Source organism: Lycium ferocissimum, chromosome 6 (assembly GCF_029784015.1).
Source record: "Lycium ferocissimum isolate CSIRO_LF1 chromosome 6, AGI_CSIRO_Lferr_CH_V1, whole genome shotgun sequence".
In the NCBI taxonomy this organism is placed as follows: domain Eukaryota; kingdom Viridiplantae; phylum Streptophyta; class Magnoliopsida; order Solanales; family Solanaceae; genus Lycium; species Lycium ferocissimum.
Genome location: NC_081347.1, coordinates 38,396,728 through 38,415,756, shown reverse-complemented (window position 1 = coordinate 38,415,756; position 19,029 = coordinate 38,396,728). Strand labels below are relative to the sequence as shown.

At 37.2% G+C, this 19,029-nt stretch overlaps 1 protein-coding gene across 1 annotated transcript; it reads left to right on the top strand.

The window, feature by feature from the left end:
• The first annotated feature begins 2,947 nt into the window (after nt 1-2,947).
• On the top strand, nt 2,948-16,757 carry LOC132059653 (uncharacterized). Its single transcript, XM_059452337.1, has 5 exons — nt 2,948-3,271; nt 3,840-4,124; nt 9,357-9,512; nt 9,706-10,055; nt 16,538-16,757. The coding sequence occupies exons 1-4, from the start codon at nt 2,996-2,998 to the stop codon at nt 10,027-10,029; spliced, it is 1,041 nt and encodes a 346-aa protein (XP_059308320.1). The 5' UTR covers nt 2,948-2,995; the 3' UTR covers nt 10,030-10,055; nt 16,538-16,757.
• The last annotated feature ends 2,272 nt before the right edge of the window (nt 16,758-19,029 follow it).

Below are 19,029 nucleotides of genomic sequence, written 5' to 3'. Positions count from 1 at the left end.
AGACATAGTTTAGTTATGCCTTATGGAGCAAAACTTTTCCTTAAGGAACTATGCCTTATGGGGCGGACTTTTAATTAAGGCATAACCAAAAGTATGCCTTAACTAAAAGTGTGCCTTGAAAAGTTTTAAAAAAAAAAAAAAGTCTCAAGGCAAAGTCCGCCCTCCGCATAACTTCCTTAAGGAAAAACTAAATTTATGCTTGAGGGGCATAACTTTTCCTCAAGGCATAATTTAGTTTTGCCTTATGTATAAAACTTTTCCTTAAGGAATTATGCCTTATGGGGACTTTTAATTAAGGTATAACCAAAAGTATGCCTTAACTAAAAGTGTGCCTTGAAAAGTTTTTTTTTTTTAAAAAAAAATGTCTTAAGGCAAAGTCTGCCCCCTACGGCATAACTTCCTTAAGGAAAAACTAAAGTTATGCCGGAGGGGGCATAACTTTTCCTCAAAGCGCATAATTTAGTTTTGCCTTATTGGGCAAAACTTTTCCTTAAGGAATTATGCCTTATGGGGCGTACTTTTAATTAAGGTATAACCAAAAGTATGCCTTAACTAAAAGTGTGCCTTGAAAAGTTAAAAAAAAAAAAGTCTCAAGGCAAAGTCCGTCTCCTCCGCATAACTTCCTTAAGGAAAAACTAAAGTTATGCCGGAGGGGGCATAACTTTTCCTCGAGGCATAATTTAGTTTTGCCTTACGGGGCAAAATTTTCCTTAAGAACTATGCGCTTATAGGCATACTTTTAATTAAGGCATAACCAAAAGTATGCCTTAACTAAAAGTGTGCCTTGAAAAAGTTAAAAAAAAAAAAAAAAATGTCTCAAGGCAAAGTCCGCCCCTCCGCATAACTTTGGTTTTTCAATAAGATTGTATGTTTGGATCCGCATACACTCTCCCAAACCGTCTTGCGAAATTATTTTTTATTTTATGCCCGAGCGGGGTTCGAACCCAACCTCGGTGTATCCAAGCGAAGGGCAAAACTTAAAGAACACAAATATGAGGGGCAAAATTTAAAGACCACCCCAAAAGAAGGGCAATCCGTGCAAAAAAATGATGTCCATAGCCCTTAGATCCGTTTGTCCTACCCTCTTAGTTATCTAAGGATACTCACAATTTTTTTTTAATTTTTTTTTAATCATTTGGCACCTCAATCGTATAAACATATCACTAGTAGCGAGATTTCCACTCAAACAATAGATCATGGTATAAGTGTTTTAACATAACATTTAACATACTTTAAAACTCATACATTTCGCCTTGAACTCGAGAAATCACATTTTTTTCATAATCATATGTATGAAACATCATAAACACTCACATAATTTATAATATTTCATTGAAGGCAAGACATATTAAAGCATAGATAATGCATGATTACTTATCTTCACAACCATACATAAATTTAAAATACATTGATGCATTTAAACCAACATTTTGAAGGCATGGACGTTAAAAGAAATCCTAAGAAAGGGTACATCTAAACATACCTCAATCAAGTCCCTTTAGCTAAATGTGAACTCCAACAAGTTCGTCAATGCTCAATTTACATGACCAAACTTAATTCGATCATTACAAATTTAGTATATTCCATGTTTAATCAATAATTATCTTTGGCTCAAGTCATCCAAAACATCCAGTTCAATCTATTTAGGACAACCTAGGTTCATCCGTCCCATTCTCACACTTTTAATGGGTTTTTAACAACATTAAAGTTTCTAAAATTCATAATTTTCATCACTCAATGACTACTCATCATCTTCCTTAGCTTAACCAAAAACGTTCATGTAAGGCCCTCTAAATTTTCTGTAAGTAAATTGGTCTAGTTATAGGTTTAAAAGATGTAACTAATGCACACCCGACGTGTTTGGGGCCCACTCAAGGATAGCGAAGACTTGTTAACAGTGTGGTCGTGAACTTAATTGATTTGGTAGGATGGTCAAAAGAATTCAACCCGAAAGAATAAAAAGGTCCAAGGTCATGCGGAGTGAAGTTCAAATATGTAACAGTGAGGTTAGAGGTCATTGCATGACCATCACATGGACCTGTCCAGGTGCCACCTGTCGCATGCCCATTGCATGGGGTGCCAGAAAAATTTCAGCACCTCCATGATCTTGTCATGGGCCACATGGGAAGCTTTAGGTGCTCCAAGTCATTTCATGTGACACCAATGTGGCTCATGGATATCGCATATGGTCCAAAACTATAAATACAATGGAGTCAGAAGAGAGAGAAAACTAACACTTTCAAGAGTCTCTGGGTGAAATTAAAGAGGAGCTCGACCACCCCTTCCAAGCTATCTTTAACCCCCTGTCTGGATGGTTGTTTCCCGTGGTTCATTAATTTATTGTTTTCAATGGAATCATATTTGTTTTCATTATTTTTAAAATTATGTTGTATGGTGTTGTAATCCCGTTATAATTCCGTGATGAAATAACCATGAATAAACCCAATTTTTATAATCACGGATTTAGTAATTTTTTCGTGGTTACGTATTTCATTTCTTCATAATACTCCACCCCCACCAACCCCCACCCTCCGCCACCCACCCCATGCATGCGGGATGATAAGCAAGAACCCGATGAAATTATTTTATTCCACCTTGTATATGAGATAGTAATCCCGGAACTAATTAATACCATTATCAAATGTGAGATAAAATAATTCCATATCTTTTTAAAATTATTACTCTTATCCCACCAATCAAACAAGGGCAATTTGCACGATTGGCCTTATTGGGGGTGGTGTTTAATTTTTACCCTCCGCTTAAAAACTCACGTACAATTTCAAACTTCCGATTTTTGTGATTTATTTGGTACTAAAAATAAAATACAGTACTACATTTTCTCAATCATTTTATTCTTTCTAAACTTAAAGTCCCTAAAATATTAGCAGTAGTAATACTTAGGAAGAAGACCGTCCCGGTCGCTAATCCCTCTTTGCTTTCCTCAGGGAAGGAATAGCAAATACAAGCAGAGCGAACAACACTCGGGTCGTTGAGAATGAAGGAGAATAAACTGATAGCCCTAGGGTTCGAGGGTTCCGCCAACAAAATAGGGGTAGGAGTAGTAGCAATCGACGGAACAATCCTTTCTAATCCACGCCACACATACATTACCCCACCTGGCCATGGTTTCCTCCCACGTGAAACTGCTCAGCACCACCACCAACACATCTTACCCTTAATTCAATCCGCCCTACAAACCGCAGGAGTAACACCCCACCAAATAGACTGTCTCTGCTACACTAAAGGCCCCGGTATGGGGGCCCCACTCCAGGTTAGACGTCTCAAAATGGGCTAACTTAGTAGGGGTTTCGCCCTGAAAACCAAATATTTTTCACTTTATTTGGAATTTTGGAGTTGGAGTTTAAGATAAAATCGTGTTTGCCAAGAATATATGGTTGTTTCAATGTACTATAAGTGAAAATAGGGTTTTAGGTGTTTTTCAAATTCCCAGTTATATTTGGAATAAATGGGCGGGATATTGACCCGCCCAAAAGTTACTTGGGCTGAAATGAGCTAAATTGCGGGTCATAACCCAACATGCTCAACTCTTACTGAGCTAAATTGCGGGTCATAACCCAACATGCTCAACTCTTACTAAGTTTAAATTGTTTTAGTTGTTCCTTTATAATATTTTAGTACCTTATAATTTTTTTTATTATGTCTATGTATAACATCTGAAATAAAAAAATGTTTTTTTTGAAATTATATTGACGAGATTTCTGATGAGTCAATTTGGGCTACATATCAGCCCAACTTTTGATGGGCTGAGCTAATAAATGGGCGGGTCAAACTTGGGCGGGTGATGTTTTCATGGGCTAATTTTGCAACCTCTGCTCCAGGTATCCGCTGTGGTTGTACGTGTTCTGTCTCAGCTGTGGAAGAAACCTATTGTCGGGGTCAACCATTGTGTTGCCCACATTGAAATGGGTCGGGTTGTGACCGGGGCGGTTGATCCGGTTGTGTTGTATGTGAGTGGTGGGAATACTCAGGTGATTGCGTATAGTGAGGGACGGTATAGGATTTTTGGGGAGACGATTGATATTGCTGTCGGGAATTGCTTGGATAGGTTTGCTAGGGTTCTTACTTTGTCCAATGATCCTAGCCCCGGGTACAACATTGAACAGGTGAATTTAACTACTTCCTAAAAGTAATTTTTTGGTTTGATTTCGGACTTGTCTTCATTTGTTCTATGAAAAATAAAATATTTATTCAGAAACTACATTAAGATGGACTTCAAGATATTAAAAACAATCTGCAAATGAATATGTACAAAAAAGAGTTTAAGAAATGCTAGCCAAAGAAAAGTTATTTTACACTCTAACTAGTGATTATTATGTATAAGAAAAATGGAATGCAACTAGTTATGCGATTCCTTGTTAGCTGTTATCCTTAATGTAGGCTAATGTACTTAGGTTCTTATTGATTTTATTGTCAGTGTATCTTGGTACTTATTAGTGCTGGTTATCTAAGCCACCACTTAGTTATCATGTTTCACTGCATATCATACCATGTGTTTACTCCTTTAGCTCTTATGGTGGCTCTGGAAATTCTAGATTTCCAGCTATCTGATCTAGTCTGCTTGTTTGTCACTCTTTTTATCAATTTTGCCACATCTACCTCTTCCTGTACAATTTTTGAAATTTATTGTTACATTGTATAATTTTGGTCTACCAGCTATCTAAATAAATGAAGGCAGGTAATTAGTCAACTTAAAATAGAAAGGAACGTTTGCAAGAAGTGAAGGTTTTAAATTTGATTAGGAGAGAACAATCGGAAGAGGGAACATCACAAAAGATGTTCCTGTGTATTGCATATTATTTATGAAAGGATATGTACTAGATGAAGCTCAAATAGAAAGGAGCATCATAGATTGATAAATGCGAATATTAGATGTTGGTAATGGATTGTGATGCATTCTTTATTACTTCATCCGTCTTAAAAAAAATTGTAACTTTTGAAGTACAACACATTTTGTTTTTGGCAAATAAATGTCAATTTTATTCACCAAAGTAATCTTAAGCAAGTATCCAAACTAATTAGAAGTCTGAGCTAAATAGCCTCATCCTTCCATCCTATTACATCAGAGCCTCTAATCCAGTAACTAGTCTAGCCTAAAGATAGAAATTCAAACTAGACAACTTTCTACTAAGCCTACTTGTAATGCTTCCTCTACAATGAATCTCTTGCACTATCAGCTTCACAATAGCATCTTCATTTCTCTGCTTGTGCTGGAATACTCTCATGTTCCTCTCTTGCCATATGTAGTATACTGTTGCTGCCAAAGTCATTTTGTAGATATCAGTTGTGCTACTACTCTTGCACTGTCTTGTTGCCCAATCCACTTCATTCTGCCAGTTCAATGGTGATCTTGTGATCCCTTGCCATCTTGACAACCTACTACTCCACACCCCTGCTGATATTCTGCATTCAAATAGCTAGTGGGGAACAAGTAGAGACAGTCAACCATCTTTTTTTGCATTGCAAAGTGACAGACCAGTTGTGGCAGTTCTTTCTCAAAATGAAAAAAATCAAGTGGGTGAAATCAGGAAGTATAAAAGCAGTAATGAAGTGTTGGAACAGAGATGGTAATGCAGCGAAGGAGGAGAGATGGAAGATTGTCCCAGCAAGCATATGGTGGGCAGTTTGGACGGAGAGAAATCAGAGATGTAGCAGCATGCAGAAAATGAAGATGAATTGTTTAGCTATTTACTATTTTTGGTGTAAACAGGAAATGTTAGATCAAACAGTAGATATTTTAACAGCTATTGACTGGTTGTAATTTAGTGGAAATAGGAAGGCAATGTAAGCTGTAATACTTTTTAAGGGGGACTACACATTTGGATGTAGTTATACCTGTGGATATATAGATTAATTGTTACCATTCTCAAAATCAAAAAAAAAAATAAAAAAAATAGCTAGTGTGATATTTTCTCATTAGTAGAGTGACACAAGGGGCACTCAGCATCATCTGAGTCCCCGTTGTACTAGCTTATCTCTAGTCAACAAACTCCCAGTGATTGCCAGCCTGAGTATGAAAGTCCACCTAGGCGATCCCCAATTGCTGCGCACACAAGTTTCTTCCAAGTCACTTTCTGGAAATTACCTCTGTACCTTGTACATCCTCTGAATTGATAAGCTTTGCATTTGGACCAGATCTGCCTCCATATAGCCAACACCTTCTAGTACTTGTTTAATTTTCAGAACCTTCCTAAGCAGCCAAGAAACTGTATTGGCTTGCATCTCCCATACTGCTCCTTTCCCATAGTAGGCATGGACCCATTGTACCCACAATTTATCCTTTTTAGAGCATAGATTCCATAAGAGTTTGCAAAATGCTGCCTCATTCCACGTTATGATATCTAAGCAGTTAAGTCCACCTGCAAATAAAGGACAGCACAGCCTGCTCCATGCTAATAAAGACTTTTTAGATATCTCTATCCCACCTGTCCATAAGAACCTCCTACATATGGACTTAATCATCTCAGTGATCTTCTTTGAGAGCATAAAGATTTGAGCCCAAAAAGTTTGGATAGAGAATAAGATACTCTTGATTAATTGTGCTCGGCCTACATATCATAAAAATTTAGTAGACCAAGAAGTAATCCTTCCCAACATCTTCTCCAATAGAGGTTTACATTGTACTACTGATATTCTCTTTGTGCTGAGGGGGACCCCAAGGTATCTGAAAGGGAGTGCTCCCTTAGAAAAGCCCAGCACTGATAGAATGGTGTCCTGCATAGTGATATCAACCCCACCAAAATACACAGAGCTCATTCTTTGAGGCCAGAAGCCTCTTGAGAACTCTTTGAAACAGTTATACAGTAATTGGACAGAGCCCACATCCCCTCTAAAACATCAATAAATCATCAGCAAATCCTAATTGAATGAGGTTCAGTTTAGCACATTTGGGGTGGTAGTTAAAAGTCAGGACATGCTGAAGGGTCTTCAAGAGTCTGGTGAGATACTCCATAGCTAATACAAACAAGAAGGGGATATGGGATCACCTTGTCTCACCCCCCTCTTAGCCTTGACAGGATCAGTAGGTTTCCCATTCACAAGGATGGAATAAGAGACAGTTGTAAGGCATTGCATAATCCAGTTAATAAACTTCCTTGAGAAATTTAAACAGTCTAGCACTTGTTCCAAGAAAATCCATTCTATGGAATCATATGCTTTTTGCATATCAACCTTTAACATACATCTAGGTGATATGTTCTTCCTCCCATACCTTTTTACCAATTCATGACTAAGCCCCCGTTTGGCCATAAGAATTATTCACTTTATTCCGGAATTTTTTTTCACTTTTTTCTGGAATCAGCGTTTGGCCATGAGAATTCCGAATACAACTTGAAGTTGTATTCCGGAATACCAAAAACTCAAAAAACTTGTTTTTCAAAAAATTTCACTTTTTTCACTTTTTTACAACTACATTTCACCAAAAACTACAATTTCAAAAACTATGGCCAAACACAACTCCAACTCCAACTCCAACTCCAACTCTAAAATTTCAAAAAAACTGATTTTTTTTTTTTGGTATCTATGGACAAACGGGGCCTAAGAATGATGTTATCGGTAATCACCCTACCCTACCTGGGACAAGGCAGACTGACCACTGTCCACCAGTAAGTACACTACACCCTGCATTCTCTTCATGATAACTTTGGAAATTATCTTATACAAAACATTACAACAGGAAATTGGCTTAAACTGCTTAACAGACACAGGATGTTGTACCTTGAGGATTAGTGTCACTGATGTGCAGTTCAGTGGAGTTGGCATTAGCCCTTGCTCAAAGAAGTTGATCACTGCCTTCGTCACCTCATCTCCAATAGTCGGCCATGCTTTCATGATTTTTTAGAAGTTTGATTTTCATAATTAGAAATTATACAAAAAATATTATCAAATCTTTTTGTTTAAAAGTATTTAAAAATCGTTTGAAAAATGATAGCCAAAGAAAAACTAATTTGACTCTCCAAATAGTTACAATCTTAGGGTGTGTTTTCCAAATTTCCCACGTTTGGTTGGTTAAAATGTTTTGAAAAACATTTTCTCCCAATAGTCGGCCATGCTTTCGTGATTTTTTAGAAGTTTGATTTTCATATTTAGAAATTATACAAAAAATATTATCAAATCTTTTTGTTTAAAAGTATTTAAAAATCGTTTGAAAAATGACAGCCAAAGAAAAACTAATTTGACTCTCCAAACAGTTACAATCTTAGGGTGTGTTTTCCAAATGTCCCATGTTTGGTTGGTTAAAATGTTTTGGAAAACAAGTTCCTTAAAAATTAGGAAAATGACTTATGTGGTGGGAGTTGGGAAAACAAGTTCCATAAGTCCCCCCCCCCCCCCCCCCCATCCCAACCCCACATCCTCACCCCCACCCACCCCTGTAGTGTTTACCTAGATTTTATATAAATGCTCTCGGGATAATATTTGTTGCTTACTTACCAAACACCAGAAAATAAGTAGGAAAATCACTTATTTTTAAGAACACTTTCCTTCATACCAAACACACCCTTAACAGTGTCATTCTATTTGAGCTGCAGGGCTATTCTTATTTCCTGAAAAGAACCGTAAAGTTTTGTTTGTGATACTCCAGAAGCTGTTGACTAAATTCTTCCAAAAATGGGAATGAGAAAAAGTTAAGGGGATTAACCGAAGTAGTTAAGAGAAAGGGCAATGAGTATGATCAATCAGTGGAGGAAAGAATCTGTTGTTTGAACTTCATCAAAAAAAAAAAAAAAAAAAAAGTTCTTCATCAGAACGAATCTGTTGTTTGGATGTTTAAGGCTTTAGAGAGATGTAGTTGTTGGCTCCAGGGTTAAAGGCGATGTTGTTGTTGTTGTTGTAATCCAATATTTCTTGCAGTGGGAGGGGTTGGAGTTGGAAAACAGGGATCTTGTTCCTATTTCCTAACTATAGATGGCTATACTTGATTTATGTTTCCTTGTATATTCTAAATTTGTAGTCTTCATGTATTTTTTTAGTGTATTTACATCTCAGTTGCGTGTTTATATTCCCTCAAGTCTAGCCTGTAAGCTCCAACTTGTATTCGAAGCCTAGGATAAATTACAACAACAACAACCCAGTGAAATCCCACAGCGTGGGGTCTGGGGAGGGTAGAGTGTACGCAGACCTTACTCCTACCAAGGTAGGACGGCTGTTTCCGAAAGATCCTCGGCTCAATAGAAAGCATAAAAAGAGGCCTAGTATAAATTATTTCACATAATTTGTTAGTTGCTGGCTTTTTAATCTTCCTGCATTTGTCAATCTAGCTGGTTTATGCTATTGTCTATTGTAATGGCACAAGATGTTAAAGGAATTAACCAGAGATCTCATTTTTCCTTTCTCATCAGCTTGCAAAGAAAGGGGAAAAGTTCATTGAACTTCCATATGTTGTAAAAGGAATGGATGTGTCGTTCAGTGGAATACTGAGCTACATTGAAGCCACAGCTGAGGAGAAGCTGAAAAATAATGAGTGCACACCAGCAGACCTTTGTTTCTCTTTGCAGGTTAATACTTCTAATCTTCCTGTCTTCGTTTCCACTTTTTATGCAAGGTCGGATTCTACGCTATGTTGCTCGGACTCTTCAAAAGTATCGACGGGTGCGGCAACATATTTGGAGAGTCCGAGCAACTTAAGATTCTAGAATCCAAAAAAAGCAAAAGCTCTGATTGCCTTTTTTTGGTCTCCAATTCTTTTAGGAAACTCTGTTTGCGATGCTTGTAGAGATTACAGAACGAGCTATGGCGCATTGTGATAAGAAAGATGTGTTAATTGTTGGTGGTGTGGGATGCAATGAGCGCTTGCAACAGATGATGCAAATTATGTGCTCTGAGAGGGGCGGCAAGTTGTTTGCAACTGATGACAGGTACTGCATTGACAATGGAGCAATGATTGCTTATACTGGTCTCCTAGAGTATGCGAATGGTACATCAACTCCAATGGAGGAATCAACATTCACACAACGGTTTAGAACTGATGAGGTCCTCGCAACTTGGAGAGAGAAGGAATCAGCAAAAGCATGAATAACCACTAGGTGTATTACATTGAGGTATCTTCATTCTGTTTTCTTGGTTTTGTGAGTAAAATGAAAGTGACATAGAGGGTGTTTTGATTGGCTTATTTTAAGTGTTTTTTTTTTTGGCTTTTAAGCTTTTTTTCTACTTTTTGTGGTGTTTGGGAAAGATAAAAGTGCTTTAAGCACTTACTTTTAGGCCAAGAAAGTACAAAAATAAGCTAAAAGCCAAAGTTGGGTATTCCCAACTTATGGCTTTTAGCTTATAAGCTATTGTTAAAAAGTCAATCCAAACACCCTCATAGTTCCTGGAGTTGAGATTTTATTTTTGTGGAGTTACATTCATTGAGACGAGAAACAACCCAAGCAACTATATGTATTTACTTGAAATGTGCTTGCTTGTTATAGATTAGAAATGGTATGATTGCGATGTTTATAGGGGAAATGAACTTTGAGTATTGGATTATTCTATCCAACACTCATGACATCAAATGTTTGACCTCTCAACATATCCTGTCTCATGCATCTATTCTTAGAGTTCATCCTACTGTAAATCACAAAAAAAATGGTTAAAACTCTCATGGTTCTTTTTAATGATGAGAATGTATTTTGTACATGAGAAGCAAACCATTGATGTATAGAACTTGGACCATCTGTGAATGGTTTTTTTGTTCCGGCACATATTTAGAATATATCATTTTCATCTAGAACTGTTGTGTGTTTGTTACTTAGTTTCATGTGTGTTTGTTACTTAGTTTCATGTTTCCGTAGCATTTTGATCAATAATGATTAAGATGCCACATTCGGAAGAAAAGATGATATTACTTTTGGTTTGTTTCATTCTTGATGACTTTTATGTCAAACATCCTTGCAATATGTGCAGAAATGCAGAGGTTGCTTAGATTACAATTCGAGATCACGAGTTCCCTTAATCTGTTACCTTTTTCTGAAAACAATAAAGATTCTAAGTTCCCTTAGTTATTTTTTATAAACATTTGAGAAGAAATTGGAGCAGGACCTGTATACTCTTGTTCTGTTGGGTATAAAGGATACTGAAAGCTGCCTTGGGTATCTCCGACGACTTGAGTCAAGGGATTGTTTACTGAAAGTCCCATAATTTACCTATCATTCGGTGAGCTGGCTAACTCGTTAAAGTCCACTGATGCCTTTTGAACATGAAAGTTTTGGTACCAAAGTTGCATACTTTATTCATCTGTAGAGGTACAAATTTATAGTAGAAACAAATAGACAAACTAGCTATCTGATCCCTTGATTCTAGCAGATTTGATAATCAAGGGATGATTTTATTTGATCTAATTTCCTAAAACATCCAATAGCATATCAGATCTGATTTTATTAGATCAATTAAGATCTTACAAAATCAGATCTGACCATAATCAGATATTCACAAATCAACACTCCCCCTCAAGTTGGCATGTAAATATCTGTCATGCCTAACTTGCTTACAAGAATTTCAAATTTTGGTTTAAAGAGTCCTTTTGTGAAAACATCCGCAATCTGCTTATTTGTTGGGACAAAAGGCATGCACACACTTCCTTCTTCAATCTTCTCTTTTAGGAAGTGCCTATCCACTTCAACATGCTTTGTTCTATCATGTTGAACTGGATTGTGAGCAATACTTATGGCGGCTTTGTTGTCACAGTTCAACTTCATTGGTAGAGCAAATGGTTTTTTCAAATCTTCCATCATCTTCTTGAGCCAAATCATCTCACAGATCCCATGAGCCATAGATCGGTATTCAGCTTTAGCACTGCTACGGGCTACGACATTCTGCTTTTAACTCCTCCAAGTCACGAGATTTCCCCAGATAAATGTACAATATCCAGACATAGACCTCCTGTCAGTAGTAGAACTTGCCCAATCCGCATTTGTAAAGCTTTCAATGCTCCTTTGCTGGTTTTTTTTTTTTTTTTTTGAAAAACAACCTTTTCCCCGGTGAACTTTTCAGATATCTTAGAATCCTATAGACCGTTTCCTGGTGCTCTTCCTTTGGAGAGTGCATGAATTGACTGACTAAGCTTACGGCAAAAGCTATATCCGGCTGAGTGTGTGACAAGTACATCAACTTTATATTTCCTTCTTTGTATCCGAATTTTATATTCGGATCAATAGGTGTTTCAGCTGGACGACAACCACTCATCCCTGTCTCGTTCAAAAGATCTAGCACATACTTCCTTTATGATACTATAATGCCTTCTTTTGATCTCGCTACTTCCATGCCAAGAAAATAGTTCAATTGGCCCAAATCTTTGATCTCAAACTCCGTGGCCAACTGATTTTTTAAATTCTTCATTTCTAACAAGTCATCTCCTGTAAGTATGATATCATCAACATACATTATTAGGATAGTTGTCTTTCCCTCAAGTGAATGTCGAATGAATATGGTATGATCTCCTTGCCCTTGAGTGTATCCTTGTTTTTTCACAGACTGAGTAAACCTCTCAAACCAAGCTCTTGGAGATTGTTTGAGCCCGTAGAGAGATTTTTTTAGCTTGCACACTCTAGGTCCATACCTTTCTTCAAAACCCGGAGGAGGATCCATGTAGACTTCTTCTTCGAGTTTTCCATTCAAGAATGCATTCTTCACATCTAGTTGTTGAAGTGGCCAATCAAGGTTGGCAGCAATGGTTAGAAGAACCCTGATTGAGTTCAACTTGGCAACTGGAGCAAACGTTTCGAGATAGTCATTCCCGTAGGTTTGAGTGAACCTTTTTGCTACCAGACGCGCCTTATACCTCTCTAGGGACCCATCTGATTTAAACTTGATAGTGAACACCCACTTGCAGCCCATTGTTTTCTTTCCACGTGGTAGTTCCGCCATTTCCCAGGATTCATTTCTACCAAGAGCGTTCATCTCCTCTAGAATTGCCTCCTTCCACTCGGGAACTTTCAAAGCATCCTGCACATTTCTCGGTATCTCCATTCCAGATAATTGAGAAAGAAAAGCTACAAAGGAAGGGGACAAGTTTCTATATGACACAAAATTTGACATGAGATGGTTGGTGGCTTTTCTCACCCCTTTACGTTTGTCAATCGGAAGATCAAGGTCTAAAGTAACAAGGGGTAAATCAGAGTTAGGTTCTGGAGAATTACCTTGTATCTCAGTGAGATCTTGTGGGCTGGACGTTTGGTTCTGATGAGGGTATTTAATCTCTTTTTCTTGGTTCCAGTTTCTCCTACCTGTAATTCCCTTGTTTGTTCCCTGTTCTTGTCATTAATTGTATCATGAAAAGGCTCTATTGACTCAGTTTTTTCATTTTCATTATTTAAGCTGTGATCTCTTACCTTCTCATGGTTGTTATTACCAAAAGTACTATTTCCAGTGTCTATCATAAAACCTGGATCATTTTGTTTGTCGCACATGAGGTCAAGAGGTTCCTTATTATCCCTCGAATCTTCACTGTGTTTCTCCCCCCTGAAGATGAGTTCCAAAAACAATTGAGATTCAAAAAAAGTGACATCCATTGTGACAATGATCTTCGTAGTATTTGGGTCATAACACTTGTATCCCTTTTGACTAGGAGCATAGCAAACAAAAACACATTTTTTAGCACGTGGATCAAGTTTACTCCTATTATGATCATGAACATGAACAAATACACTACACCCAAAAACTTTCAAAGCTAGATCAGCAGTCAATCTAGAAGTAGGAAAGTATGTCTTGAACATACTGAAAGGGGTTTTAAAATCTAGAACACGGGAAGGCATCCTATTAATAAGATAGGTGACTGTCAAAATAGCTTCTCCCTAAAGAAATTTTGGGACTCCACTTGTGAATAATAAGGCTCTGGTTACTTCCATAAGATGCCTATTTTTTCTCTCGGCTATTCCATTTTGCTGGGGTGTATCAAGACAAGAACTTTGGTGCACTATTCCCTTGGAAGTGAAAAAATTGCCTAGCTGGTCAGTAAAAAACTCTCTCCCATTATCACTCCGAAATATTTGAATCTTCTCATTCATTGTGTCTCAACCATAACATAAAAAGCCTCAAACATATGTTTTACTTCCCCTTTGTCTTTCAATAGGTACACCCAACTTAGTCTAGTGTGATCATCTATGAAACTCACAAACCACCTTTTTCCATTTACAGTTGCTACCCTAGAAGGTCCCCAAACATCGCTATGGATTAACTTGAAGGGTTTTGTGGCATGGTATTTTTGGGAAGAAAAAGATGAGCGTTGGTGTTTAGCCATTTCACAAAATTCACACTGGAAAGAAGATGGACTTTTATTCATAAATAACTAAGGTAATGAGAGTTTCAAATAATGAAAACTAGGATGACCAAGTCTATAGTGCCATAACATGACTTCAGTATCAACTAGAACAGAATTCGAACTAGTTGAACTAAAATTTGCTGATTTGTCACCATCTTCAAGAAAATAGAGACCTTAAGACTCTCTAGCATTGCCATCGTCCTCCCCGAGACCTTGTCCTGAAATACACATGAAGTAGAGTCAAAGATAGCACGACAATTAAGGTTTCGAGTCAATTTGCTGATGGACACAAGATTGCAAGACAATTTTGGAACATGAAGGACATCAGAAAGAGTCAAATGAGGGGTTAATTTGGTTGTCCCTTTTCCAGCAATTGCTGAGAAGGAACCATCAACAACTCTGACTTTTTTATTTCCTGCAGAAGGAGTGTAAGTCAAGAAAAATGGGAATTCCATATCATGTGATCACTAGCCCCTGAATCTATAATCCAAAAACTCACACCTGTTGAATTTGTACTCATGAAAGTTTTGGTACCAAAGTTACATACTTTATTCATCTGTAGAGGTACAAACTTATAGTAGAAACAAACAAACAAACTAGCTATCTGATCCCTTGATTCTAGCAGATTTGATAATCAAGGGATGATTTTATTTGATCTAATTTCCTAAAACATCCAATAGCATATCAGATCTGATTTTATCAGATCAATTAAGATCTTACAAAATCAGATCTGATCATAATCAGATATTCACAAATCAACAGAGCACCTTCCTTCAACCTTGATGAAAACAATTCCAGTGAGCTCTCCAAGGAATGCGGACTGATCGCAGCTAAGCTAAACAAGATCGTAACGCTCCTCTTCCACTGATGCCACTTCCTTCTTACCATTTAGCTATTTTTCCCATATAGAAAGAGATCGAGGATACGTGGGAAGTTTCTTCGTTTGAAGGACCTGCTTCAAATCAAATCACAATTAGATGAAAACAGTCTCTCCGATGACCCATTCAATCACTGCTACCGGGTATTCACTTGTTTATTGAAAATCTTGCCATACCATATTTTGTATCTAGTATGCACTCTTGTCTGTCGAGTACTTTTAGTACTATTGATGTTCCTTCCTCCTATGGAAAAATGGAAGAAAAAGCAGTCGACCAAAGGGAAGGAAGGAGGTATAGCTCAACTTTCTTGCCTCTTCCTCAATCTAGTAGTGAAGTTTCAATGAGTTCTTTGTAGGTGTGTAACTGGGGTCTGGGGGTGCTTATTGGTCGGTTTGGTTCGGGTTTAAGTGTCATCGGTTTGTAAATATGCTAAACCGATAACTGAACCAATAAGATATCGGTTATCGGTTCTCGGTGATTAACGGTCCGGTTATCAGTTCAACCAATATGAGCTGAACATTTATCAAAAATTCCACAAGTTATCAATGTTTGTGTGATAAACTGTCATTAAGTTAGTAATGGAGCAGATAATGATACATATCCTAGAGGTAGATGTTAATTTCTTAATCTTGCTTTCCAGTAATGCCATATGTTTCCAAATGCTATTTTTCACTAATATTTTGCAAGTTTGCTAGTTGCTACTTTACTTTGATCTGTTACTGATTTTGAATAAGTATTAACGGATGGAAAACAACTTGTAGGAGAAAAACAACCATGTTAAATAGCTATAGCAATACTTGGTCACTGATGAGTGAGATTCAGCGTTCATTAGTATATTCAGCATAAAAAAAGGGAACAAAATTTTCAAGATTACAACTGCATCATACTAGAGAATTGTACCATAAAATGAAGGCTTACTAAGATGAAATTAGAATAAAATTTGTGTAGCTAAGAGTAAAATTATAATTTTAACAATGCTTGTCGTGTTATCGGTTAAACCGTTACCGAATCGTTAACCCAATAATCCGATATCGGTAAACCAATAACGTTTTTTCAGGTGGGGTTATCGGTTTTACCTGAAATATGCACTCCTCTATGTGTAACGAGAAACTTATATACTTTTTATCCCGAATTTCCTATCACTCTCGTCCTTGTTCTTGGTCTCTACGAAAGATCCAGTCGATCGGAATGAATCCATGTTCAAATCTTATTACCAGATTCATTATTTATAGTACATTTTTTACTTCGTTTCTTTGAGGTTTGTTCTAAATTCTATCAAGTCTCAGTTGTATCAAGCAATTGTACATTTTTGGCGCTGTTGAACTTAACTCTCTGTTGGTCTTGGCATTTCCCCTGATTGGCCAATTTTACATGTTTTAACAATGTACATATTTGTCTGTGACAGGTGAAGATGTAAATCTTATTGGCGCCTTCGTTTTGTTACTCTTTCATGGACAACCCGTGTGACTGTATTGTACTATATTTATCTGCCCGCAGTGGCTTATAATGAGTCAACTGTAAGGCGTACATGAACAGTTTTTGTATTAGTTATGTATTTCGAGAAGATTATGGTAACATGTTTGTTACATACATTCTTAATACTGGAACTGCCACTACTTGAGCCCTTTGAAAGCTTATTTTGTGCTTCCAGCCTCAGGTGCTCGATTCTTGAGCAACAACGGTGCATTGCATAGCTAATCTTGAAGCTTTGGGGCTTGATTTCGGATATCGAATGGTGGGTTTGCCGGCGATAGTGGTAGTTGTTTTGGTGCTCATCAGCAGTGGTGGTGGTGGTAGTTGTTCATAGCTACCCCGGTCAGTAGCACAAAAGGTTTAGAAGGCCAAGTTTGGGGTAGTAGTAGTGGTAGCCAGAAGCTAGGTGTTGTGTTTTCTTCAATACTCTTATCTTCCATGATGTTTAATAGTTTGTCTTCCTTAAATTCCAATCTTACCATTTACTGAAATCATCTGCACCAAATGTTAGTCGAACTCGGATGAGTTAATGATTCATTGCAATTCATAAGTATGTGCAAATCAGCTTATGACATTATGTTTAGACGTTCGGCTGAAACTTGAATTCCTATTTTTCACTCGTGCCTTTTTTTTTTTAAGTTTAAAAATTTATTCGTTTAACATCTGAAAAGGTGAATCACTCTGTCTGTGAAATAGAATTTGTGTTCATTTGGAGAGGCAATGGTAATCGTGATTGAGGTTTGGATGTTCAACTGTGTAGGGCAACTTAACTTCTTGATTAAGCGAATTGGTTCAAGTTTATTAGCTTTTAAACTGAGATAAGCACATTCTTTAGGAGGATGAAATGTCTTGGGGGCTCACCTCTGCTGGGCACTTCTCCACAAAAATGCCTCCATCCCTTTACGAAAGGATAATACTACTGTAGGAAAAATGTAGAATAGCCTAAAGATAATCGCCAAAACCAATTTCACAAATCAAGAACTGCCAGTATAGATGACAATCTTCCAAGTTTACTGGCTGCATATATGAATTAGTAGAAACAATAAGCATTTCAGTTTGAAAAATCCTAGTAGTATTTCTCTTCAAAACAGGTGAATGTCACTTCCTTCCCTAGCAGGGGTAGCATTAGCTCCCAGAAGATATTCTCTAAATGGACATTTTAAACAATAATGGCTTCCCATTGGGTCAATTAGAGAAAGGAGGAGCTGGTACTGGTAGACCACAATGATAAATGGCAAGTTGGCTTCAGAAAGCATTTGCAAGAAACAACAACTCTAAATTAATTTCTGTTAATTACGATATCCAAATAAGAAATAGAGAAAGCGACTACTATTCAACTCACTGGAGTACTTGGGTATTATATATACATTGTTATAAATACACCGTATTATGAATGTCCATTGAAATACACGATTTCCTGGATAAGCTTGCAACTGGATAAACTTGCAATCAAGCAGGCAACTTGCAAGTAGCTCATGCAGGTAGGTTGCAAGCGGCTCCCTGAAAAGCTTTGCAGCAGCTTCCTCAGGCTTGCAATCAAGCAGGCAGCTTGAGATTAGTTCAAGCAAAGCTTCGCAGCAACTTCCTGAAAAGCCTCACAACAGATTCTTTTCTTCTATAAATCGGAAGTTCATTCAGGTCATTTATATATCAATTTGAAAGAGCAATAAAATATCCCCTCCAGTTTCTTTGGCTATATCACTTGTTGTCGTGTCCTTTTATTATTATTTCATAACACGTTATCAGCACGAGACTCTGTCATCTTGAAGCTAATTTTCTATTTCGTGTGCAGTTCTTGATTTACACGAGTGGGAAAAAGGATTCTCCTTTAACCCAAGGAGAAAGTTCATGAGCCCATGAAGTAAAATCACCCTCCTCACAAAGTTGTCGAGAATTTGTGGAAGGAATAACTTGAAGAAATACTTTTTCTATTGGAAAGCTCCAATTGGCCACCAGCGAGATTTACTATTAATCATATCCCATTAACATATTATTTCAGAGGAGTTGAGGTAAGTGGTGCATTGAGAACTTAATTTTAAAAAGATTACATTGCTGCGGAGAAAGCATTAATTGTTCCTAAAGACCAGCACGTGATAAGACTTCAAAAATATGATTGATGCGATTTTAGTTACGGTCTATCAATGTTAGAATTTATTCTACAATAATTTTATAAATGCTAGATTACGGTGCTTCATATTGGCTCCAAAAGTAGCAATTGCCTTGAAGCTAGGTATACTCAGAAAGATATGTTAGAAAAAAATTCTCTACATCATATGTATGCTTCAATTTGCTCCAGAAGTAGCAATATCTTAAAAGAGGTTCTAAGCTATCACGATTTGATATGCTTACGACATTTTCAGATGATTGTGTTCCATTCCTCAAGAATAAGAACTCTTGATAAAAACTATAAATATATATCAATTC